Consider the following 25,613-nt stretch of genomic DNA (forward strand, 5'->3'; position numbering starts at 1 on the left):
ACTTGCTTTGGGGTGACCTGCATACTTGTGTTATGTGGCATATTGTAGCAGCCTACAGGCAGCTTACTGTACCATTTCCCTTGTTTAGTCTGGTGAGCGGGACAGCAGTGTGTCTGACTATGGAGTCACCTATTACAACTGTATCAGGCATGTTGTTTCTCCTTCTGGCCTGTGAATGTTTGGCACTCCAGCTTTGTGTACTATGTGTTGCATGTGCTATGTTTGGAGGTTGTGGTTGCTTGGGTGTCTGCTTTGGAGGCCTCTGTTGGTGTGGTGTGTTTGTAATTAGGGCTTCCGGGAATGTTTTTCTGTGTTTATGTCTTTGGTTTGCAGTTGTGATAGGTCTATGTGGGACTGGGTTTGTGGTGTGTGTGGTTACCTTCTCCTCCTGACTAGTTTTGACAGTATTGAGTTGAGGGAGCTCAGCCTCCGGTTTGGATAAATGGTTGCATCTCTCACATATATTTGTATTTCTTGGGGGGAGTTGAGGGTTGTCTGTGTACTTGGGGCAGGTGTAACATTGCCTCAGGATTCACAGATTCAACTTGTTGTAGCTGGCCTTAGTGGATTGTATGTGTGGACATATTTTATTGCCATACTACTGATCAGTGATTACTTTCCTTTTTATGTTTGCTCTATCATGTAGTAGCTTCCTCATTCTCTTGCATGGTTTGGTAATGGCTGTAGTCCAGCATGCCAGATGCCTGCGTGTATGGCATTGTGTCTTGTTTTTATTTGGGATTGCATAATCCAAGCATTCCTGGCAGTGTTCGTGGAATGCCTGTATAACAGATTCTGAGGTGTGGCCCATATTTTGCACCTGCACAGGGCCTTTAATGGATTCCACATCAGTTTGGAGGAGTGCAACATTTGCTTTACACATGTTTTTCACTGTGGTTTTCTGGCCAGGGACTGTGGTCAGGATGTGTATATCCAGTGTGATTACTCTATGGTCTGGTCTTACCAGTGAGGGATACACTTCTCATCTTGCCATCCAGTACCCATGTTGCTGATTATCACATCCAGTATGCTTACCCCTCTTGTGTGAGTGGTACGTTGTTCCTGGGCATTTTGGTTTATGGATTCTAGGAACTTTTCTCCTACAGTGTTGGAGCTAGTATAATGCTCCCAGTCTATGTCTGGGTATTTTCAGTCACCCAGTATAATGTGGTTTGGAGGGCTTGATATATTCCAACATAGGCCAGGTGCAGTTCCTGGTGTTAGGACAGTAGTCTGTAGCAGGCTATAAACTGGGTGGCAGTTTTCGCCACTGTTACTTGACCATGGCTAGTCCATGCTGCTTCTTTTTGTGGTATCAAAATGGGGGTGTGGTTATCCTTGACAATTATTGCTAGTCACCCTCCTTTTGTAGCTTGTTCCATGTTTTGAGGCTGTACAGCACAGTATGAGGTGTAATCTGGTAGTGTTAGGGTGCTGTTGTGAGCCTTGACCCAGTTTTCTGTTACAGGACAGATATCAACATTCTCCATACTGCGTGAGTTTAGACTGCATGCATCTTGCTGTTTAGACTTCTGGCATTGGGTAGCATTACATCTAGGTTCTTATCCCTTGTGATACCTATGGAGGTGGGTTTGTGTTTTGAGCCTTACCTATTCAGGGCACTCTGTGGGTAACAACAGCCTTTGCCAGTATCCATAAGGCCTGGACTGATAGGCGCACTAACTGCAATACTTCAGCCAATTATTGCAATTGATCATCTCATTGTCATATTGTGGCATCATGCTTGGTGAGAGTAGGATGTTAGTCAGGGTCCTCAAGTGTGCATATACTACATGGTGTTACATTGCTTAACACATGGCATTCATGCCTCAGGTGGTGCTGCAGGGCTGCCTCTGTTGGATGCACATATTAAACTCCCTGTACATGTTTGAGAGCAGGTTATGTCATTTTAGGCATCCATGTTATTATATGAGTGAGTCAGAGAGGGGTATCATTCCCAGGGTTCCTACTGAGCCAGTGTATGTGCTATGTGTTGCCTCTTTGCCAAGGCATACTGGGCACACCTCCTTCTGCCTACTGGGGCAGGCTCAGGTTGTTCCTCCTCCGAGTCACACTCTGCCTGTGATGGCCTTGGCAATGGTGGGGGGCTGTTTGGCCCGGCCCTATGCTGGTCCTGCTGCAGCTGTTTTCGCAAGATCATATTATGTAGCATAGCACATACCATGACAATTTGGGTACATGTAGTTGGTGAGTACTGCAAGGCTCCACCAGATGTGTCCAGACACCGGAACCGTGACTTGAGCAGCCCAAACACACGCTCTATTAAATTACGTGTTTGTGCGTGTGCCTCATTATGGTGTTCCTGTTCAGGTGTGTGTGCGTTTCTGATGGGTGTCATCAGCCACGGCTCCAGTGCATCCCCCACTAGATGTCCATGTGGGATGTCGCCATTGGCAAATGTCTGGTACAGCTGCGTCACATGCTAGATATGGGAATCATGGTAGCTCCCAGGGCAGCCAGCACACACATTCATTATTATGCCCTGGGCATCACACACGACCTGGCAGTTGATGGAGGGGACGCCCTTGCGGTTAATGTACGCCCTACCCCGCTCACCGGCTGGTGCTTTGATGCGTATGTGCGTGCAGTCTATTGCACCCACTACCTCAGGGTATTCCGCTATTTGCTGGAAGAGACGCATATTGATGGCCAATACCTCACGGGCATTGGGGAAATATACATGATCACCGACATGTGCTGACATGGCATCCAGGAACTGGTGCAGTACCCCTGGAGGCTGATGCCGGTGATATCCCCATCTTATCACCAGTTGGTCTCTGGAAGGTACCTGTTGCTAGTATTCTTAGGCCAACACATACCTTGGTTTCCACTGGAATGGGATCCCCTCTGTTGGTTCTGTGTGTGAGGCGTGGCCTGCACAGCTCGACAATTTGCTGCAGGAGGTCTCTGTCCACTCTATAGCGCTCTACTATCTCCAGCTCATGTAACCCGTGGTAGGTGACCCTGGGCCTGTACACTCTTCTCCATCTCCTCACTGTGGGTTGTCTGGCACCATCTGCATTGTCACCACCCTCAGTAAGTAGCCTATGTCTCCTTATGACAGCTATGGCAGCCTCTAGCATTTCTGCTCTGAGTTCAGCTTTTTCAGTTTTCACTTCTAATAGCTTACTCCTGTCTTGCAGTGTCTCTTGAGAGAAACATCCTGCACTGCTGTTTGCAGAGTTTTAAGTGCTTGGCTGAGCTACTATTCTGCCTGTGTAATTGCCTGCTTCTAATTGTTTTCACCTGCTAGCTCCAGCAGTATTTCCTGCTAGCTTCCTACTAAATCTGTTGCTTCCTTTTTCCTTTCTGTTTCCTCAGGGGGGAGCAACGTGCATACCAGCAGAAACACGCTCACAGTGGCTTACACGCACGCACACATGCTTACACTGTTTGCAATCATCTTATTCGGGTTAAAACGCGCGCACACCAGCGCAAACAGTATTACAAGTCTGCCAACAGGCTCCCACATGCTCAGTCTGCCTTACACGCGCGCACACTGCCCTACTCGCGCTTCATGGCACGCACACGTGCGCATGCACGCCCAGCAAGAAACTTTGGTGTAAGCAACAGTGTACACCTTCCATTTCTTGACTTTCCCATGCTTATCTTGTGGCACTCCTCTTTCCATGATGTGTCTGACATCTGTCATGTAACACTAACCTCCAATGAACTGCATTTCTTTCTACCATTCCCCCCTGTGATGTCACCCATCTCCTACTCTATTCCACCCCCTTATGTATCTCTTACACTACTCAGAATGTGCTCATTTGCTATGTGACAGTGGAATTCAGTATCCTAACACTCATTTACATCAGATTGCCTACCAATGCTTAGTTACATGTCTTAGACTCAGCTTCCCCCCTTAGCAACCACTAAACGGTGACCATGTTGTTTTTGGTCTGCTGGTCCCTGCATTGTAAATCCATGTATTGCTTAAAACCCACATTTGTGGGTTTATAACGTTCATTTTTATGTTTTATATAGCGCAGCCCGTTTGCACGGGGCTGCGCTGCGTTTACACATCGGAGATCGCTGAAAAAAAAAATATTTATTTTTCATATTTGCATCGGGGTACCTTGCCAGTGGCCACATATTTGGCCATTGGCATGCTGCCTGACACATATGCACCCTTTATTTGGAGCTGACATGGCTCCGTTGTGGTTTTTGCAGAAACGTACTCAAGTTGTCAACTGAGTACATTTCTGCAGCTAAAACGGCTCTTACATAGGCTGCTTTGGGTTTCGTGGATCGCTAATCTACCTCATTTGCATGCCTTTGGGCTGCAAGTGAGGTGATTAGCATATCCACGCCCACTCCGTGTAAGAGACGTTTTAGCTGGTCTCTTACACGGACTTTAGGGCTGTTCCTGGATCGCGAAGGCTGCATGGAGTCTTACACTACTCTTAGACTCCGTGCAAGCCTTCGTGAATCCTTATGAATGTCTTCATCAAACCCAGTCCCTCATGATAAACTAGACAAGTGGCTAGAATCCCAAGGAAAATAATGGCACAGTCCACCATAGTACCCTTTAAAGTGTTTAACTACCAGTGTTTTATGTGGAAGTTTGTGTTGAGGTGTATGTATATTTTAGACGAGTTCACTGCATCGTTACTTGCTGAATAGAAAGATTATGTGAAAGAGATTATTTCCAATGTCCCTGAAGTGTCTAAACATGCTTTAAAGAGTGCCTTGAATGGGGCTAATACTGTATCTAGAAATGCAGTGATATTGGTCATGGTTAGGAGATATGCTTGGTTGCACAGCCAAAATATTTCTGAAAAGTTAATGAGATTATGAATGTGCCTCTGATTCGGATTGTGTGTTTGGTACAGCAGCTAATCAGATCCTAGAACACTGGGATGTCAGACATAAAATAATGCAGGGGTGTGTCTAAAATGTTCAGTATCCCCAAATATCCCTCCAACAAGCAAGATAATTTTCGGCGGCTCAACAAACAGAAATCCCAGCTGAATATAAATCAATATGCTAAAAAAAATGGCAGAACAGGACAAAAACTCTGCCAAACCTAACAGGAGGAGTTTCTTTCCCAAAAATGATAACCCTCCCTTCCAACCTGTGATTATGCCAGGGCTTGGCCCTTGTCATTCTCAAGATTCTGTCTGGGTGCTCATCTCAGAAGATAGCTCTCAAGAAGGCTACTTGGACATCTTTGGTTTCTGACAAGTGGGTGCTCAATATCATTGGCCGAGATTTCAAGTGGCAGTGGAAGGAATGTTCACCTCCATTCAAAGGAGTCCCCTCCACCCCCCACCTGCATGACCAGTCTTTATTCCCTCCTATTATCCAGCAAATGCTAGACTCTGGTCATAGAGCCACTCCCTCCTTTGGAAAGAATGAAAAGTTTCTACTCCAGAATTTTCCTGGTCCCCGAAAAACAGCTGTCATGGTGAGCTGTGTTGGACTTATCCTTTCTGAATATTTTTGTCAAGGTCCCCAGAATTAAAATGATCACCCTGCAGACATTGCTTCTTTTTCTGCTAGAACCTACTTCTTGGTGACACTGGACTTAAAGGATCCATATCATGCTATCCCTATTGCCCATCGCTCAGGAAATATTTGAGATTTGTTGTCTGATTTACACTATTAGATGTTCTTCACAGTCATTGTTGCAGTACTGATTCCTGGGTCTTCCTGCCATGCAGTAGCCCATGACTACCCCAATTTCTCATCTTTGCATTGTCCTTAGTTGATGGTTGTCCGAGACCAGTGTATGGATGTCAGGGTATAAGAAGGGCATGCTTCTGCATCATCTTCAGTTCTTTCTAGCCATGCAGTCTGATGCACTTCACGTGTGTCCAGAACACTCACAGTCCGTTGGTCATTTTATTTTTCCAGAGTGTCTCCTCCTTACTGTTAAATAAGTAGCCAATTGGGGATTTTCCTTTATTTCATCTTTAGAAAGATCAACAATTGCTTGAAGTGTAGGAAGCAAGTCATGCATAAAGATTTTCACTCATTTTGTCTGTTCTGCTTGGGGCCACAGCACAATGTCTCTTATTGTCCCGACTGTGCTAAATTCTGAGCAAAACCCCTCAAATGTAGGGCTGCGGTATTAGCTGCCCATATGGAGTTCTCAGTTTTGGTTCCCCCGGCAGTTCACAACCCACAGCTACAGCTTGGTCTTTGCAAACACCAGCCTCTGCTAGCTTAATTCTAAAGAAAGAGTAAGGCAAAAAAATCAAGAACTATGACTTTTCCAATAGAGCTCTGACTCAAGTTCCTAAGTCGACCAATGACCCATGTGGGGAGCATATGTTGTCCCCTGGTCCAGCAAATCCAAGGCCCGAACCCTCTGGCAAAACCCCTTAGTAGACCACCACAACTTCTGGCCTACCCACCACTGTTTCCACAGCACAGATGTTGGCTGGGTCTGAAGTGCCTTAGCTTCTGATATTCAGGTTGTGGCTTTCAAGGGAGACACTCCATCTACTTCAGTTGCAGTAACCTTCACCAAAGTCATGGTCAAATGACTGCAATCTCAAGTCATCATTTCTAAACGGGCACCATAACTGAAGCAAACCACTGAAGCAAACCATTTTTTTTTCTTTGCATCTGTTCTCAGCCAAGTCATCTCAGGCCAAAACCCCAAGAACTCCAAAAAATAACACAGGAATTCATAGCCTTCATGAAATCCAGTAAGCCCTGTCACACTTGTTCTTCTGAAGCATCCTCACATAAAAGAATCAGGGAGGTGGTCTTTAGGAAGATTCAGATTTCTCAAGTTGAGATGATGAGGAGGCGAAGTCCTATTCTGGGCACCTTCCATCGCAGACTAAACTAGATTCAAACTCAGATGACACCCTCTCTTCTGCCCCTTCCCTCCCCCAGAGAACCTGTCTTTCAGATTTTCTTCATAGATTAAAGAAGGTCTTCCACTGGGAAAGCAAGCAGTTCTCCAAAGCTCAGACCCATTATAGGGAACTGCGGAGTTTGCCTTCTCCCAGGCCAATTGCTATCTCTCCAGTGCATGTGGTACTGGATGATGTTGTTGAAGATATTGCTTCACATCTTGATTCTTTACAACCTGCACCTAGAAAGCTGCACAGGTTTTACAGAGTGCTTGACTCTCACAAGCACCTTTACAAAAATCCCAAGGTTGACCCCTCAGTAGATGGTACTGAATCCACTAAAGGTGTATGTAAGGGGTCAGGTAGATATCCCCTACCTAAGGATAGGGAAGGTAGACTATTGGACAGATTTGGGAAAAGCTTATACCTCTGTCGTCCTTGCTATGAGAGCATTGAATTACCAGTTCCATATGCTAAAGTTCCTTGGAATTTCTACAGGACAAAATTCTAAGCTGGACTCTATATTGCAGATAAAACCTTATCAGAGGAAATTTGGGAGACAGCAAGAGAAGCTTTACAAGCCTCCAGACACTCCCCAAATTGTGGTTATGATGCTTTGCATGCATCATGCAGAGTAGATGCCACAGGTTCTGTCATCTGCAGACATGCATGGATCAGGAACCAGCCCTTGTCAGATCAGATCAAGGCTGAACTACTGGATGCTCCATTAGACAAAGAATTCCTTTTTGGATTTCCAGCTGAACACGATTTCAAGACGCTGTGTACGAAGGGAAAGCAAATCAAAACTATGAAGGAATTTTATCTGTCTCTATGACACCAATGTACAGTAGGAATTACTCCTCAAAACTTTGGTCTTTGACCCCAAGAAAAGACAAGGGGAGGCCTCCTCATGGCAAGAGACATAGACGGTCCAGGAAATGACACAGAACAATTGCACAGAACAGGGAGCCCACACTACCCAAAGACCAACTGTGACCATCTTCAATCCCAGCCCCCCCCAGTACCTCTGTCCACCCTTCCCTCCAAACCTCTGGCTGGAAGATTCTCCTCCTTTCTAAATCAATAGAAGACCATCAGTCCTCAGCATCATAGAAAGGGGTGGTACTACATCCAGTTCAGGGAAATCCGACCCTTCTTAGGCATGCCCAAACCACCAAAAGAACAGGAGAGCCTCTTACCACCTATCTTTGGAGAACTACTACACCACAGATCCATTTAGCCTGTTGCTCCAGGTCAGGAGGGAGAAGACTTCCACTCATGGATCTTTCTAGTTCCAAGAAAGGAGGGCACCTGGAGGCCCATCTTAGACCTTTCAAAACTAAACAAGTTTTTCATTATCCCAAAATTTAAAATGCTTACTTTACAAAAATTACTTACCATGATCTTCTAAGATGCCATAATGGTCACTATAGAGCTAAAGAACACTTACCTCCATGTCTCCATAGCAAGACAGCTGCAGGAGATACCTAAGATTTGTAGCAGCAAGCACATCCAATTCTCTGCTTTACCATTTGACCTGTCCAGTGCTCCCAGAGTCTTCACAAAATGCTTCGCTCCTCTGATAGCACATTACAAAACTCTGGAAGTTCATATTTACCCTTACTTAGATGACTGTCAGGGAATATCCACGGCAGAGACCCTAGATACCTTACAGATCACCACTGACTGTTTCAGAAGTAGGTCTCACCTTAAATCTTTAAAAGTCACAATCTCTTCCTCAAAGAAGGATTCCTCTTCTGGGAGCCCTGATATATTCAGCACAACAGAAAGGCTTCCTTCCTCTGGACGAGATGTCTTTCCTGACAAAACTACCTGACCAGCCTGATACCAAAACTACACAACTCAGCAAGGGAATTTCTGAGGATTCTGGGTTGCATGTCATCCTGCATTGTCATGATTCCTCTTCTAAGATGCACATGAGAAAACTTTACTGGTTCCTAAAAAATGCTTGGAAATAGCATTCTCAACCCCTAGATATGCCGTTTTGTCTCCTTTCTTGCCTGAAGAAGACACTGCTATGGTTGGACCACCACCCTACAAACCCCAAGGGCAAATTTCTCTTTACCAGAAGCAGACAAGACCATCACCACAGAGTTCAGACATAGCTTAGGGGGGCCCACTTAGGTTCCATGAAAGTGTAGGGCATCTAGATACTACAGCAGAGAAAACTGCACACAAGCCACAAGGGGCTACTATCAGTTTACTTGCCCATAAAGGCCTTTTAACAGAATTAAAACCCAGAGACATTGCAGATTTCGACAGACAATACCACAAAGATGTGGTACATAAGCAAGGGGGTACCTGTCCTACAATTTGTGCAGTCTAACGAGGAAGATTTGAGTGCTGACTCTAGAATGAAGACTGACTTTCATAGCATCTTATCTTCCTGGTTAGAGCAGTACCCTGGGAGATTTTTAACCAGGGATCTTCTAATCCCCAAAGAATGGATGCTGAGGAGAGAGATGCTGCTGGACCTTACCTGTACAATGTGTGTGTGTGGGGAGGGGGGGGTCCTTCAATAGAACTGTTCACCTCTCACCAAAACACACAACTACAGGAGTTCTTCTAAAGAACTCAACAGACAAAGACTTGGAAAATAGATGCTTTCTCTTTCAGGTGGGCAAACATGTTCCTGTATGCATTCCTGCCCTTTCATCCGATTCCCATGTTACTGATAAAAGTCAAGGAAGACAGGCCCACTGGTGGTTTTCCCTTCTCTTGACCCTCAGCAAGGGGAGCTTCCATACCCCTATCACAGGAAACAGATCTCCCTTAGGCCAAGGGATCTGTATTCCATCCTCACATAGCCATATTCACATTATTGAGGACTGGGTTTTGACATAAAAAAATGTTCCTTATCTCAAAGATGTGCTTTCCATTCTAAAGGGAGGTAGGGAAACCCAGTACCAGAAAATTATACCTGATGAAATGAAATATTTTCCATCTGGTGTCACAGAAGGAACACTAACCCTTCTCAGGCAGAGATCTATTCAGTCTTGGAGTAACTTACAGGCCTGTATAGACTGGTGCTTTTCTGCTCCAGTATTAAAGTACATGCATCTGCCATCTCAGCTTGTTTGAACTGTTCTCCACCTATCTTCTCACACCCCCAAATGCAGCTTTCACTAAAGGAGTCATTCACTTGAGATCAGCCAGAAGGAACCCTGTTCGTGCCTGTGATCTAAATTATGTGCTAGAGAAATTCACCTTGCCCTCTGCTGATCCAGCTGCCACTGCCTCTCTAAGGATGATCATTTGGAAGACCGCTTTCCTTATAGCTGACACTTCAGCATGGAAGGGACTCACAGCTGCAAGCCCTCATGTGTAAAGAGTCTTCAATTGTCTTTCAAAGGGATAGGGTAACCCTTCGAACAAACCCAACATTTATGCTTAAGGTGGTATCAGAATTTACTCTAAGCCATGCTGCCCACCTGCCAGTCTTTCCCAAATCCACAAAACTGGGCAGAATAAGTCCTTAATTTCCTATGTGCACACCGGCAAATCAAGTAGTATTTAGACAGGACAAAAAAACCCTGATAAAGACAAGCAATTACAGGTGGCCTTCAAAGAGAATAAAGAGGGCAGACCTGTCTCCAAACAAACCATTTCCAAATGGATAGACATACACATTAAGTTCTGTTATTCCCACCTTGGAAAAACTCTACCTGGTCATATTAAAGCCCACTCCACCAGGCACACTTCAACTACCACTGCTTTCCTCAAAGGAGTCCCTACACAGGCCGTCCTAGAGGTGACCATACAGAACTCATTGCATACTTTTACAAAACACTGTAATGTAGGCAATTTCCCCATGGCTAAAGCAGGTTTTGCTACTGCCATCCTGCAAAGCCTTATTTCTTAGAGTCATACAGATGACCTACCCACCCGACTGTTGTATGTGGGAGTCCTCTCAAGAATCATTACTGCAAATTTGAATATGAAGGACATAGTATAATTGTGTCCTACTTACCTTAATTGTAAATATTTGTGTAGATCACTGTTGCAGTACATACTCTCACCCTCCAATACCTCTTATCTGCTGACCACTTTCCTCCCCATGCTGGGTGCAAGAGGTAGAGGAATTCACTACACATAATTCTTGTATCTCCATCACCCATGTCTGCTTCCTATGATCTTCCTCTTTTTCACTCAAATTCGGACAACTGGGGCAATTGTGGCATCCTCATGCATCAGACTGCTTGCTCACTGCTTAGAAAGACCCAAAGATTGCACCAACAAATGTCCTTATTATACCCTGATGTACAGACATCAGAATTCAGATGTCTGCTGGCTAGGGATGATGCAAAGACTATGGAAATCAGAACAGTTGGGTGCATCTGCATGGCAGGAATACCCAATGATCAGTACTGCAACATTGATCTACTTTAACATCTACACTTACAGAAACTGGGACACAAGTGTACTTTCTTTGCATTGCTCTTTGAGCTATCCACTTCACCTCGAGTGTTTACCAAATGCCTTGCTCCAGTAGTGGCTCACTGCTGGACTCTTGGCATTCACATTTTTCCCTACTTAGAGGATTTGCTCATTTGTGGAGAGTCCATGTCCAGGTGTTTGGAATTGCAAGAGAAGGTCACGACCTTAGTCTCCCAACTAGGGTTCAAGTTGAATCTCTGGAACTCATACCTGACACCCCCACAAAGACTCATCTTCCTAGGGTGCTGAATCAACACCTACAAAAGAGTGATATTTCTTCCCGAAGAAAAGATGCTGTCCTTCCAGTGTTTCAGGAATTATCCAGGAGGAATGTTGCCTCAACAAGAGAGTTCCTAAGAATTCTAGAACTGATGACATCCATGATTCTCATGATACCACTTGCCCATCTCCACTTGAGAAAGATTCAGTGGCATGTGCAAAATTGTTGAGCCCTGCACTTAGGTTCCCTGGAAGCCCAGTTGCCAGTGCTGGACTTCATTTGATGAAAGTTGCAATGGTGGAGAGCACAACTGAATGGCAGTCCATGAATTCTCCTCTTCTCGCCTGTTCTGGCACAATCTGTCCAGACAGTTTCGTCCGACTTTGCTCGGGTAGCTGTGTCAATGGGAGTGCAGGTGCAAGCCACTTGGAGATTCAAGGATGCACGGAAGCACATTATTATCAAGGAAATGTTTGTGTCAGTCCACTCCTTGAAAGTTCTTCAACACCTATGGACTTTGGGCCCTTTGTGGTTACAGACAAAACCAGAGAGGTAGCTCAGTAAGCAAGGTGGGTTCAAGGTCTTACCCTCTATGCTGTCTGGCAGTGGTGGCTTGGGAGCAGGCTTTACAGCACTTTTTGACTGTTAAGGAATCATACATCCCATCAAAGCAAAACATTGGGGCAGACAGAATAAGCAGGTCATAGGCAGACCCTCTTGAGTAGCAACTCAAGACAGTGGTATTCCAGGATCTAGTCCAGATATGGGGATCACCTGAAATGTATCTGTTCTCCTCCTTTCCAGACTGGCAACTGGAGAAATTCTGTTCCAAGCATCCTTACAGCCATGCTTGGAGGACAGACACAGTCCTGCTCCCTTGGACATAAATGTTCCTGTATGTTTTCCCAGCCTTTTCAGTGATTCATAAGGTACTTCTGAAAATTCAGAGGAAGTGTCGAAGATCATTGTAGTGACGACCTACTGCGTAGATATTCCATTCTAATGGTATTGGCCATGGGCAATTAACACATACTTCCTTACAGTCTGGATCTGCTCGCACAGTCTGGGCAACTGGTGCAGCCCAGTTTGGAGCAACTGCATCTGACAACCTGGATGATTCAGTCTTAACAATTTAGGTACTTGCTTCATAAGTATGTGCAGTAGATGCTAAAGGAGGCCAGAAAATCGTATGATTGTTAATGGATGAAGCTTTCTGAGTAGTGTCTAAACAGCTACAGATGATTTCTTCAGGTTAACATCCTTCTGGTCTTAAAGTATTTATGGAGCTACTTCAGGATGGCTTATTGTATGCACCCATTAAATTGCCTTTAGCTGCCATTTCTGCTTGTCTGCTTTTGGATCCCCCTCTTCTCTTTTTGACAGAACAAGTTATGAAAGGAGTACTGCATATGAGATTGTATTGCAAGCAAATTCCTGCTTTGTGGGATCTCAACTGTGCTGTGCATAATTAACCCTACCACCTTTTAAACCTGCCACTTAAGCTGATCTGAGGCTCTTTATGTGAAAAACTATTTTGCTTATTGGCATGATATTTGCAAAGTGAGTCTCTGAGCTGCAAACTCTCGTGGTCGGACAACCTTAACTTAATTTCCACAGGGAAAATATTGTGTTATGCACTAACCCTTCTTTCATGCCAAAAGTGGTCTTAGAATTCACTCTCAATCAGTTTATGAACATTCCTCTATTCTTCCCAAAACCTAAGAATAAGGAAGAGAGGATTTTTCATGTTTCAGATGTCAGAGCAGGTACTACCTTGACAGAACAAAACCCTTCAGGAAGGCCGAAAGGCTTTTTATTTTCTACACAGAGGCAAAGAGTCAGCCTGTCTCTAACGCTTTCCCTGCAGTGGAGCTCTAGACGTTTGCACAGTAACTTCCAAACTTTTTGATAGAATAAAATTATGTCCTCATATTTCAAACATGTTCATATATCTGGAACTATAAAGGTTACTAGAAAAGTGCACATTTCAAACTCTTCAGCACAAACCATTTGTATAGAGGTAGTATTCATTAGGTTCTAGGACTTAAATAGGATTTTATAAGTCACAGTGAACATAGTAACTATTAAATTTATAATATTTTGTAAATAACTTGCACTACCATAGCACCCATTCAAGTTACATACATACTGTCATCAGCATTTTGTTCATCCAGGTGAGAGCTTTCATATGAGGCTAAACAACTGTGTTTATGCTACTTGGTTTTCCAGATATTTAGAAAAACAACATTTATTATAATACAGATAAATATATGAACAACAATCAATATCTCTTTACCTGCACTATACAGAGGTCAAATATCAATACAATTGTGTTTGCAATTGTGTAAGCTTCAAGATGAAATCTTTCAATAATTTGCATGTAACATGGTTTTGGAATTATTAATGTAAATATTAACAAACAATATTTGACGCCTAGAGGCATCATTAGGATGGAATTGCAGATCCATCTGAAGGCATCACTTGGCTATAATTAGCTAAGCAAACAAATGCATGTTGGTTATCTTTGGTATTGTTTTTGTTATACCCACCTTGGCAAGATGAATCCAAGCAAGGTAAAGGTGCATTTCACCTGTTCCTCTTCAGTGGCATATTGGAAAGGTGTGGACTCCAGAAGTATTCTAGAGGCAGTAACTTAGTCCTCTGTCCACACCATTTTGCTGTATGCCTTTTCCTAGATTCAGAGCAGGTTTTGCTAGGACCATTCTCCAGGGACTCCTGGACCATTATCCTTCCTTCCAGGCTACGTAAGCTTTGGGAATCTATAATGCCAGTAAGGCAGTGTACTTGTTGAACATAGTGCAGGTTGCATAAGTCCTCCCTATCTGTAGCATTAGATGTTTCTGGAACACACTTCCTTACTGGAAGTACCCACCATCTCCCTTTTTGGATGTACGTTGTTTGGTGTTTGGATTTCCATTGAGCACTGCTCCATAGCCTTTAGTGGGGTGTGGGTGTGATTTTTGTTATTGGAACAGGAGGTGTTCGCAAAGCTTGTGTTTCCATCTTCTGTTTTTGCTGGACCCTAGAAAACTCAGAGTTCTGTCTGTGGGTTTGGAAAGTGATTGATTTGTCACACCCACGGACAGGCAGTGGGAGAGATTCTGAGTTTAGTAGACTTACCATATTGAGAGTAGCAGGGAGCTACTACTCATTTACCAGTAAGGCAGTGTGTTCTATGATCGCTTACTATTACAGATAAGTAGGACTTTTGCAATTGTATTTTATAGCCAGGACTGAAATTACTGTGCTGAAAGAATTAGTTAATATTGCTTGTTACTGTTACATTTCAGAGTGCAAGGTCCTCTTCACTGTCTTGGAGAATGGAGATCAGGAGATGGGCATAGCAAGAAGCATTACCTGAAAGAATATTTGGAAGATCTGTAGTACATGGGCATCTTGAATGAGGCATAGGCCTGAAATTAATGAATTAATTGTCCAGGTCCAAGTCTTTAAACTTGTCATATATTTAAAGTGTAACAGGCCTTCGGTGACCTCTGTCACATTACTAGTTAGTTTTATTCAAACCATCTTCCAGATTTACATTCTCCTGGTCATCTTTATTCACATTTGTTTGGTGGACAGGCTTGTTTCCAACTCCTGTTTTGGTCGTAAACATCAGAAAAATCTGAAGCCAATTCAACTACCATTCTCCACTCTAAAGAATGGAATTAACGGTTGAAGGCTAGAAAGCTTAGTCTGATTTATCAGTTATTTGCATGGTATCTGACTTTATTTCTCCATAGGGATTTTACTCAGACTACTACCTTCCATTGTACAGATTTACATTCATTAAACAAAGTCAAGGAATCCCCCTATGCAACAGTTTATGCTGTGTGTGTTCAGGCCTTCATTCCATCATAGTTTTACCAGCTGTCAGTTTTGCAAATCTATTCTCCATATGGTAAAAGATAACTCACCATTTGTGTGACAGTGCCAGATAAGAGATTTATAGACACTTCTTCCTGTCAACCAAATGTAGTTTTCCCAGCTGTTGTCATTTGTATTGACACTTTTTCATGAGTTGGCACACCTGCAATGTTTTCTTCTCTTAAGTCATCTGCGGCTTGTGCTTTTGCTTCGCCATGAGATGTTGGAGAGCTCTAGGTGCATCTTAACACATTATTTAAACACACAGATTTCTCTTTCATTTTCATACCAGTTGGTGACCACTAACCTGAGGAAATGCCTTCAAAGACAAGTAGTGATTTTTTTGTATCGATGAACTGTTCCTTTGTTGGAAACGCTGTCAAAGTGATGAAGGATACATTGAAAAATATTTCTTTATCCTGGTCTTCACAGTCTTTTTATGCTTGAATTACTACCATGCTTTGAAGACATGGGCATTGCCATACTAAGACATATACCCCTCCAGTGAAATATTGTGCCACAGTAAAAAAAAATAAAGATTGTTTCCTTGGCATGGGTACCCAAACTGTGTCTAAGAACCTGTGATTTTTCTAACTGTTCCCAGTGCTTCCTGGGCAATCTTTTGTCAAGTATTAATATGACTTGGAGACTAGCATAAGCTATACAATGTAAGCATATGTAATAAGCCACCTTTAGCAACCAATTGCAGTGTTTTCCCAGCAGTCTCAATAGTCAAGTAGTCATATGAATACTGACTGGAGGGAACAGTATCATTGTAGTGGATCTTCAGGAATAGGTTTTCCTTTTGTAGGTATGTTTTTTTTTAAACTGTGTCAGGAAACTAGGAAGGAAATGTGGGCAGATTTTTAAAGTTTACTTTTACGGTAATTGACAATGGGGGTCCATGCATACCTTTCAACTTCCTTACTGAAGAATTCTGGAGCATGCCGAAAGTAATTGCAGAAAAAGGTCCAAAAATCTGAAAGAATTTTTAAATATTATTCTAATCTACATAAAGGTAATGGAACGACTAGATTTGCATCAGCATGCATTTTTTTCTGAGCAATAAGCATGAAATTCTAACATTTGGCATTATTGACTATCTGACCCTCAGTGATTTACCAGAAAATCAAATATTTCATGACTGACAGGGCAAAATATATGGCAAAATCATGGGGAGTTGAGAGGTATAGCTTCCTGGATGAGCACTTCAGCCATCTGTAACAGCATACATTTCTATGGCTACTTTTACTATTTTTGGTGATCACAGCTGCTTGCCAGAAGTGGTTGTCTGGGGAGAAGAGGAAGAATAACTCAAGTGTACCTCATTTTGCAGAATGCTCCTAATTTTGAATGTTTAAAATTCCATGTTCCACACTGAAGAGGTCTGTTATACTTACATTGTTGTGATTCTTTGTTAAGCAAATGACTGTGGTAAATAATTCTAGATTATATTACTTCTTAAAAACTTTTACTAATTATGAAGAAACTTCTGTTAGTGCTGTGAACTTCCTAGTTGAAGTTATTAGTAAGTGTTCCTGTGTTGTACACAGTTGTCCTTTGTTCCACGCTGTGTGAGAGGTAGTGTTCCGCATTTTGGGCATGGAAGGCTGAGAGTTATGGGAGGCAGTCGGTGGAAGAAAGCAAATGACAGGCTGAAATTGATTATATATTAAAGTGATGATTGCCTTGGCTTGTTTTGGGGGAATGAAGACAGAGCTTAGTGTATTAAAGCTCCTAGTTGAAGTTTGTTACTGTGTTTTAGAGAATGGGCAAACTGTACATTAGTAACCTGATTGGAGAACAAATGTTCTCCAGCACGGTATACAAGTAATGCCTGCTGAAAAATGAGTCGCCCGCTTCATGGCAGCATATCAAGCTGCCATGGAGATCTGACTGAAAAAATTCAGTGGCCGCCATTATTTTACCCTCGCTAAGCATTGCTTCTGCTGTTTAGCAAGTCTAAAATTTATTTAAAACACAAAGAAAACTGAAAAACAAAAGTATGTGTGTGTCTGTGTGTATTCATGCATGTGAGTGAAAGCGAAAATGATCGAGCCATTACATTCCACTTGCTAAGCAGTGCTTTTGCTGTTTAGCAAGTGTAGAATCTAAATATAACAAAAAAAAGTGTGTGTGTGTTTCAGTCTGTACGTGTAAATGTGTGCATGAAAGTGAAGTGTGTGTGAGTGAGTGAGTGAAGAGTGAGAGTAATCTAGCACTGGCAGCAGCCACATTCAAGAGGTCTATGTACCTCTCACTTCTCAGTTAACGGAATGAAACCTAAAATAAAGGGGGAACAAAGGCTCAAAACAGGAACACATTCCTGTTAAAATATCACGTTTACTGCAGTAACTGGACTTGTGTTAGCATGCATTTTCTGAAGTACATGTGTGTGTCTGGGGGTCCTGTGTGAGACAGGGAGAGACATTAACTTCGATGGAACACTGGCAGCAATAGATAAGAGGTTTTCGTACCTCTCGACCTTTATCTCAAGAAATGTGGATAAAGCCTGAAATAAAGGGGGAACAAAGGCTCCAAAATCCGAACAGATTTTAAGTGTTATATTTAAAAAAATTAAAAAGTAAGTTAAATAACAGGATTTGTGTTAGCATGAATTTTCTGAAGGAAATAAAGTCTGAAAGTCAAATGTATATCATTACTTAGTGACTTCAATCCCCAGTGACTGGCAAGAAACCATTTTAGAAGTAAGGGACCAAAATAAAATAAATACCTAGATATTTTTTTTTTTTAAATGATATATTTTGGATGTAAAATGCTTCCTCTAACACCATTTACATGTACTTTAGAAACTTTGAAACATTAAGTGGAGGAACTATTTTACATCAAAAATATATATAAAAAATAATATAGTAATAAAAATCATAAGTAAGTAAAACAACAATTTTACAAAGAGCCCATTCTCTAAGCTCAGTAATGCCCTCCAGGGTGTGTGTTAATGTGTAGGTAATGCCTGTGCTGTCGGGCCTCGCAACACCCCTGGGCGGGAATTAATTACACATTAACACACACCCTGTCAGGCATTATTGCTTGCTGGGTATTCTGTCACTTTTTCTGGCAGTAAACCAGATGGATCTCTGGGAAATGGTAATAATATACTGCCCACTGCACAATACATTTTGTATATTTAGTTTTTGTAGCAGTCATCATGGGGTTGGGGTACCTTGTATCAGCAATTGGAAATGCATTATTGTGGATGTTATCTATTTTTCTCATTATTAATCAGTGACGCATCGATAGCATAGAGAATGTGTATATCATTTTTTGATAGTAGCAGATGTATGAAAGTAAATGGCAGCTAAAGGATCACTTCTTAATGTTTACTGAGTTGGTTTGTTCGGACTAGTATCTATCTGCGAGCAACATGGCCAGTATATTTATTTATTTTTTAAACACATTTATTAAATTAACAGTAAAAACAGACATACATTAACAGAAAGAAAACAAAAGTTTTTAACATTTGCCATTTAAATACAATATACATCACATATATTTTCTTTGCTACTGTTGTCAGTCCAACATTACAAAAAATTGCCGAATTCCTGCTTTCTTTTTGACCTCACTCTTCCTCCTCCTGAACATTATGCCTGTATTATTCCCACAGTTTCCATTTACTTCTGTATAGTTTGCTCCTTCCCTTTTCTAAAGATCCATCTTCTGTTTCCGGTATTCAGTACCCCAAATACAGTTGGTGTAGACTTTGATTTCCATTTTCTAGTAATTGCTTTTTTGGTAGCTAAGAGAGTTAAACTTAAGGCCTTGCTATGTCTGGGCAATTTAGATCCTGTATCTCAGCTCAAAAGAATCCTTTCCTTACTAACAGCCATTTGGTCACCTGTTATTTCTGATAGAGTAGTCTGTAGGGAATTTTTTAAATCTGCAATGAACGTAAACAGTAGGAATGTCAGACTGTCAGATTTTTCTTAGTTGCCTTTTTCATTCTACATATGTGGCCAGTTAAGCAAAACTTGTCATAACAAGCTAGGCATTATCATACTTGTGACTGTAAATGAAACCTAGTCTAATAGTGTTTTGATGAACAAAAGCACAGTACAAGGTCTGATTTTAGACACAAGTACCATAAAATCTTTTACATTCAGCGACTGATACATTGGGTCAGAGCCATATATCTGTGCAATGAGAGGCTTGTCTAGACTATTGACAGCCTATGCTTTATTTTCCCTTAGTTAAATCAAAACAAACAAGATTAGCTGGCTGGTAATGCAAATCTCAATATTATTTTACACATAAGTTGCCAGTTTCAGTTGTAACATATGTCTGGTTAGGTTGCACATACACTTGTATTTTTTTTTTTAGGAATTATTTATATTTATGAAATTATAATGCTTGCATTTTGGATAAGACTAGTGAAAACAGGGCAAAGTTGCATGAGTGCTGGTAATAGATTTTTTTTATGTGCCAACACAAAAGGAAAGGTTTAGTAAGGTTACAGCTTTGTTTTCTTTTTACTGCATGAGAAAAATGGCTTTCTGTACCAAATATAGCTTTCTTTTCCCAGCTATGCTTTTGCTGAGATGCAGCTTGTTGTTTTTCATTGTGACCTTTGCTATTGCTTTCATTTGAGATTGAGTGGCCTGGAAATGGGATCTGAGATAAGGTGATGACTCATTACATGCCATTTTGTAATGAAGAGTCTGAAGTGAAGTTTGAACCTACACTGTTCTGCAATACATTCCCTTACTCTGAAACCAAGGAGGAGAGGCTGTAGTAGTGTGATAACTAACAAAAAATAAATCCAGCATAATCCTTTTGTTAGATAAAGGATTATGCTGTATTCCTGTATGTGTTATTTTTATAGTCTTAGTTATTTCAGTATTTTGTAAGAGCTGTGTGCCATGAGTGATGAAGTCAAGTTGTGTGATGCCCTGTAACACTTTCAAGTTTGTGATTTAGTGGCTGTCTCGTTACTTAACTTTGAAAACCTCAGCTAGCTGCTGTTAGTGTTTTGTAGTGTTGTATGAATGACCAAGTAGGTGTCCTTCATTAGCTGATAGCTTTAATTACTTTAGTAACCATTTGCATCCTGATGAATTCATCTGTTTCAGCAAATTCAGCACACCTTCCTAATTGATGTTTTCTTTTATTATAGTGTTCAATTCCCTGGACATGTCACGTTCTGTGTCAGTAACTGCAACTGGACAGTGCCGCTTAGCCCCATTGATTCAAGTTATTCTGGATAGCAGCCATTTGTATGACTACACTGTAAAACTTCTATTCAAGCTACATTCTTGTGAGTAGTAAGTTGTATTGATGTTTGTCACGTACGGTAGCTTGACTGTCCATTTTAGAGTGATTAAATCTTACCTTTTTTTTAACCAGGTGGTTTCATGGACGTTTATACACTTATACCTGTATCTTCTATTTCAGAAAGCTTTTTATCTGAACTAGTAAGATGAAGGTCATGCACGTATTGGCAAGCTCTTTTGCATTCACAAAATTCAGAAACACTGATTGTTCCTTTACTAGCTGCATGTTGTCAATGGGAAAATGTGTTGAGCACCCAAATAAAACAGTACAGTGAAAGTATATTGAAATAGTTTTCACAGGCCAGAGCTCAGACTGCTACTTTGTAAATCTTTTCTCTGTTCTCAGAATTATAACCATTATTTGTGCCTCTACCTTCAGTAATTTCAGTGAGCAAGTAGTATATATGTACAGTACCAGCAAGCAAAGCCCTTTCCACGAAGATGTTAGTACGTTGGTGTTATTTGAACTTGTGACGTTAGTTATACATTAGTAAGGTGGCAGAGCTGCTTTGTAACTGAGACTTGGGGGGGGGGGACAATTCCAGTCAATTCATAAAAATATTTGATAGCATAAAATATATGTGATGACTGAAATAATAGAGGGACATAATGTCTTCTGTCAAAACAGAAGTGCTGAATTTGTACTTTCTCAAATATTGTGTTTTGAAAATATTTCTTTTCTCCCAGTTCATTGACTGCATACAGACAATTAATTCATTTTTGTGCAAAACAAAATTAACAAGTATTTACTGTTTTCTCCAAGCAATAGCAAACTCACGGTTTGTTTTTCTTTGGTAATGAGGGTGTGAGTTGCATGGGAGAGTTTGTTTCACACATAAAACACTCAGTTTTGGACAAATGTTAATTTGCACTCTTTTGGTAGCAGGTTTATGCATTCAGTGAAGAGTCTGCAATATTTTTGGGAGATCCAGTGAAGAGTAATATGCGAACATAGAAGTTATCTACTCCAGCTTTGGCCTGTTTTGCTTTTTCAGTTTGTATGTCATTCATATTGTGAGAGAAGTTCTGTAATTTTTCTGGCTCATGTTACTTCCCAGCCTTTGTGTCTCTGTGAGTAGTGGGAAGGGGGAGTAAATTTTAATACAGTAAACTCTCAGTTAACCGGTACTCAGGCAACCAGAAAAAAATCGAAGAAATACAGTACAGTATGAACAATTCAGTTTTTCATGTGTTGCACTGCCCCCCCCCCCCCCCCCCCCACAGAAACACACCTTAGGTTTGTACAGTTTTAGAGATTTAAAAAGGAAGATACAAATAAATTCCCCTCTCTCCCCAACCTGACAAGTCAAACCAAACAAGTCATATCTCTAAAATGTTAACTCTCGCTTCCATATTCACTCAGTTTGCATCAGATTGCACATTCTCTGATCTTTTACACACACACACACACACACACACACACACACACACACACACACACACACACACAGTCTCTTCTGCTTTCATACATGCATTCACTCTTTCTCTCTCAGATCTCTCTCACACACACTCTTCAGCTTTCATACATCTGTCTAATCTCTCGCAGACAGTCGCTTCTGCTTTCATACATGCATTCACTTTCTCTCTGTATTCATTTCATTCAATTCCAAGCCACTCGGCGTACCACGTGCCATGCTTTCTAGCGGAAATATAAGTTTAAAATATTATTATTCCATCCATGCTTTTAATTATTGTATTTCAATATTAAAATCAAATCAATACAGTGTATATGGTATAGTATAGGGTACAGTATTTGTCAGGTCTGTTTTCAAAAATTGTAACTCTCAAGCAACCAGAAACTACACTTAACTGGCATCTACCAATCCCCATGGGTGCCAGTTAACTAAGAGTTTACTGTACTTTAGAATAAGTGCATGCAAACAATACAGTGAAAAGTATTTTACAAGAAATGAGATGAAGTTTGATTTTGAACTGTGAAATGTATTTTTGTGGAGGTGTGTGTGTGTGTGTGTGTGTGTGTGTGTGTGACATGCAGAAAATGTGGAAAGTAAAGGTAGCTGTGGGAAGGTTATCTAAATACTGGAGCTGCCTTAATTACGCTTGAGCTGCATTCTTTAATTTTTACTTAGTTTACATTGCGCAGTCTGATGAGTTGACTACCGGGTGGGAATGGGAAAGTGGGACACTGGGTTCAATGGTTGTGGAAAGATCACCTTAAGAAGCTCTGACATCATGTGTGGAAGGACAACAATACGTATTCAGTTGCAGATGATTTTACTGTGTCTGTGGTAGTAGAAACAGAAGAGACCAGCTGGCATAAATGGTTAAGGTCTTTGCCTCCCATGCACCAGGTACAGGGTTTGATCCTAACCTCTGATCAGTGCCTGTTTGTAGTTTGCATGTTCTCCCTGTTTCTCAGTGGGACTCCCATCACCTCTGAAAAACATGCTGAGTTTTTCCGTCTCAAAAAACTTACCAAAGAATGGAGCTGTGGGCAGCAGCACAGACTCTACACGGTGCCCTATATGGGGAAGAGTTGTATGGACCTACTGCTTTGGGCATCTACAGTAGTGCACAGTATCTTCAAGATAGTAGAACACAGATCACAGACTGAATAACATGGCAGAGCTAGCCATTTGACAGTGTAAAATATGGCACTAGGTGATTCGGTCAGGTTGTTGTAGCAGAAACTGGTAATTCCTGTACAGATAGTACAAGTATTTTCAATGCATGCCTGGTACAGAAGACAAGTACTCTGTTTTTTATTGTTTGCCCTTCTAGTCAGCTTGCTTCCATGAAAACATAAATATGAAATGTTCAGCTGCCTCAGCTGCAGACTCTTCAACACACATTGAACATTCATTTGCTAATGGAAAAATTTCATTACATTCAGTGTTCTCTTATTTACTTCCAAACTAATTTACTAGATTAAGTTAAGTGCCTTAATCCAGACATTCAGCTATGCAAAATTAAGAGAAAACATATCAACTCTACATATATTATAATCTAAGCACTTTCACACCCTACCCCAACCTCAAAAACCCAACATTACAGCCTATTAACTTAAACATGCTTTAATCTAGCCTTTACTTTACTTTTACATTGAAATGCCTACATTTCTTAAAACTAAAAAATAAGGAAAAATGGCACTTGTTTACTGTAGTATCTTTATACCATATAACAATGTCTGATTGACTGATAATTTCATGATCATCTTATGTAAACACGGCAAGTTTCTCACCTTTGTGTGATTCATAATTGCTTTTTTAAAATATATCACCACTGTACACTATTGTCTTATAACAAGTTACCTACTACCTTTTCTATCTACTTTGCAGTACACAAAGATGCTTGCTGTATATTCTATATTTGCTATATCCCGTTAGTAAACTGTTTATCTTGGCCACACCAAAACCACGTGTCCAGTGGCACTTGCTGGCCTTGAAGACTCTATATATATATATATATATATATATATATATGTATATATATATATATATATATATGTATATATATATATATATATATATATATATATAAAAAATCAAAAACACATACAAAGAAGGCAACATTTTAATGTTGCCAAGAAAGAAAATCTTGATAGCTTTACAGTAGACAGGAATACAGTGTGGCCTTTAGTGTGTTTGTATAGCCCACAGAGAAGTACTAGGGGAGATAAGTGGTCTGTATATCTGTGGATACCAGGGTATAGCCCTCACCATATGCCATAGTGATCTTCTCGAATCAAATTAATGATGCACTTGGTGTTTTTCAGGTTTCTGTTGGAAAGTCAGGATCAGTATATTTAGCCGCCTGTTTTGCCTCAGGAGAAAACCTAAACCCTTAGTGCCTTGAACAAGATGGTACATTTTCCTGAGGAATTTGGTGTGACGGGGTGCACAAGTAGCCATTAAGGCCACATCTGACTGATGGTGGAGGGGTTACCAAAACAGCAGGGGCTAGCATTCCATCAACTGCTAGGTAGTGTGTGGCACATAGAAGCTTTTATGACAATTGAAAATACTGACATCATGATCTGTAACATCATTGAAATGTGGTTTTAGTGCAATGCTAACTCCCCCTCCCTAGCAGGATTTAATACATAACACAAATTCTTACTCCCTTACCTGTCTGTCTATGTGTGTGTGTGTGATATACAGTAATACAAGTTAACACTTTTATTAAATCATCACTTCAGACGTAGGCACACATACATTAAAAGAAAAGAAAACTTATTTTTTTCATTTACATACATTATATATTAAATATATATTTTGTTTCTTTGCAACGACTCTCATTTAATCCAGCATTACACAAATTGCTAATTTTGTGTCTTTCTTAAAACCTCACTCCTTCTCCTGAACATATTTTTTGCATGAATTCATGTATTGTTTTCACAATGCCAAGTATTTACTTGTGCTTTGTTCCTTCCCTCTTCTAAAGATCCCACTTTTAGTACTTTAATCTCTTTTACAATATTCAGTACTTTAAAATACAGTTAGTTTAGATTCTGATTTCTATTTTCTAGTTATTGCTTTTTTTGGCAGTTGATAGAATTAAACTTAAGGCTTTACTATGTCTAGGCAATTTGGATCCTGTGTCCCAGCTCAGAAGAATCATTTGCTTAGTTACAGCCATCTGGTGCCCCCCAATATTTATGACAACAACATTATCTGATGAATTTTTAAAGTCTGCAAGCTCAATATATACTCCCAAAAACATGTTACCATTTAACTTTCTCTTCCCCATAACATCTCCAGTATTTGATATCTTAACAACAACCATGCAGAATATTATATTAATAAAGTTGCAGAAAATATTCTAATAAGTAAGGATTAGGAAATGTCCACTATTGCATTTTTCCTTTACTTCATCTTAATCTTTAACTAAGCCCCCCATAGCTTTTAACCTATTAGCACAAAAAATCTGGACAAAGCTTAAAATAATGGGGGGACAAAGCCCCCA

The 25,613-nt window shown here is 40.9% G+C and overlaps 1 protein-coding gene across 1 annotated transcript in view; it reads left to right on the forward strand.

Moving 5' to 3' along the window:
- The window catches only part of HIP1 (huntingtin interacting protein 1), a 2,554,439-nt gene that overhangs the window by 1,235,435 nt on the left and 1,293,391 nt on the right, over positions 1-25,613 (forward strand). Inside the window, exon 8 of the mRNA XM_044054110.1 lies at positions 20,531-20,671. Within this exon, the coding sequence (XP_043910045.1) occupies positions 20,531-20,671 (141 nt within the window). The remainder of the gene's footprint in view (positions 1-20,530; positions 20,672-25,613) is intronic.

Source organism: Protopterus annectens, chromosome 13.part0 (genome assembly GCF_019279795.1).
Source record: "Protopterus annectens isolate FY-2018-M chromosome 13.part0, PAN1.0, whole genome shotgun sequence".
Lineage (NCBI taxonomy): Eukaryota > Metazoa > Chordata > Ceratodontiformes > Protopteridae > Protopterus > Protopterus annectens.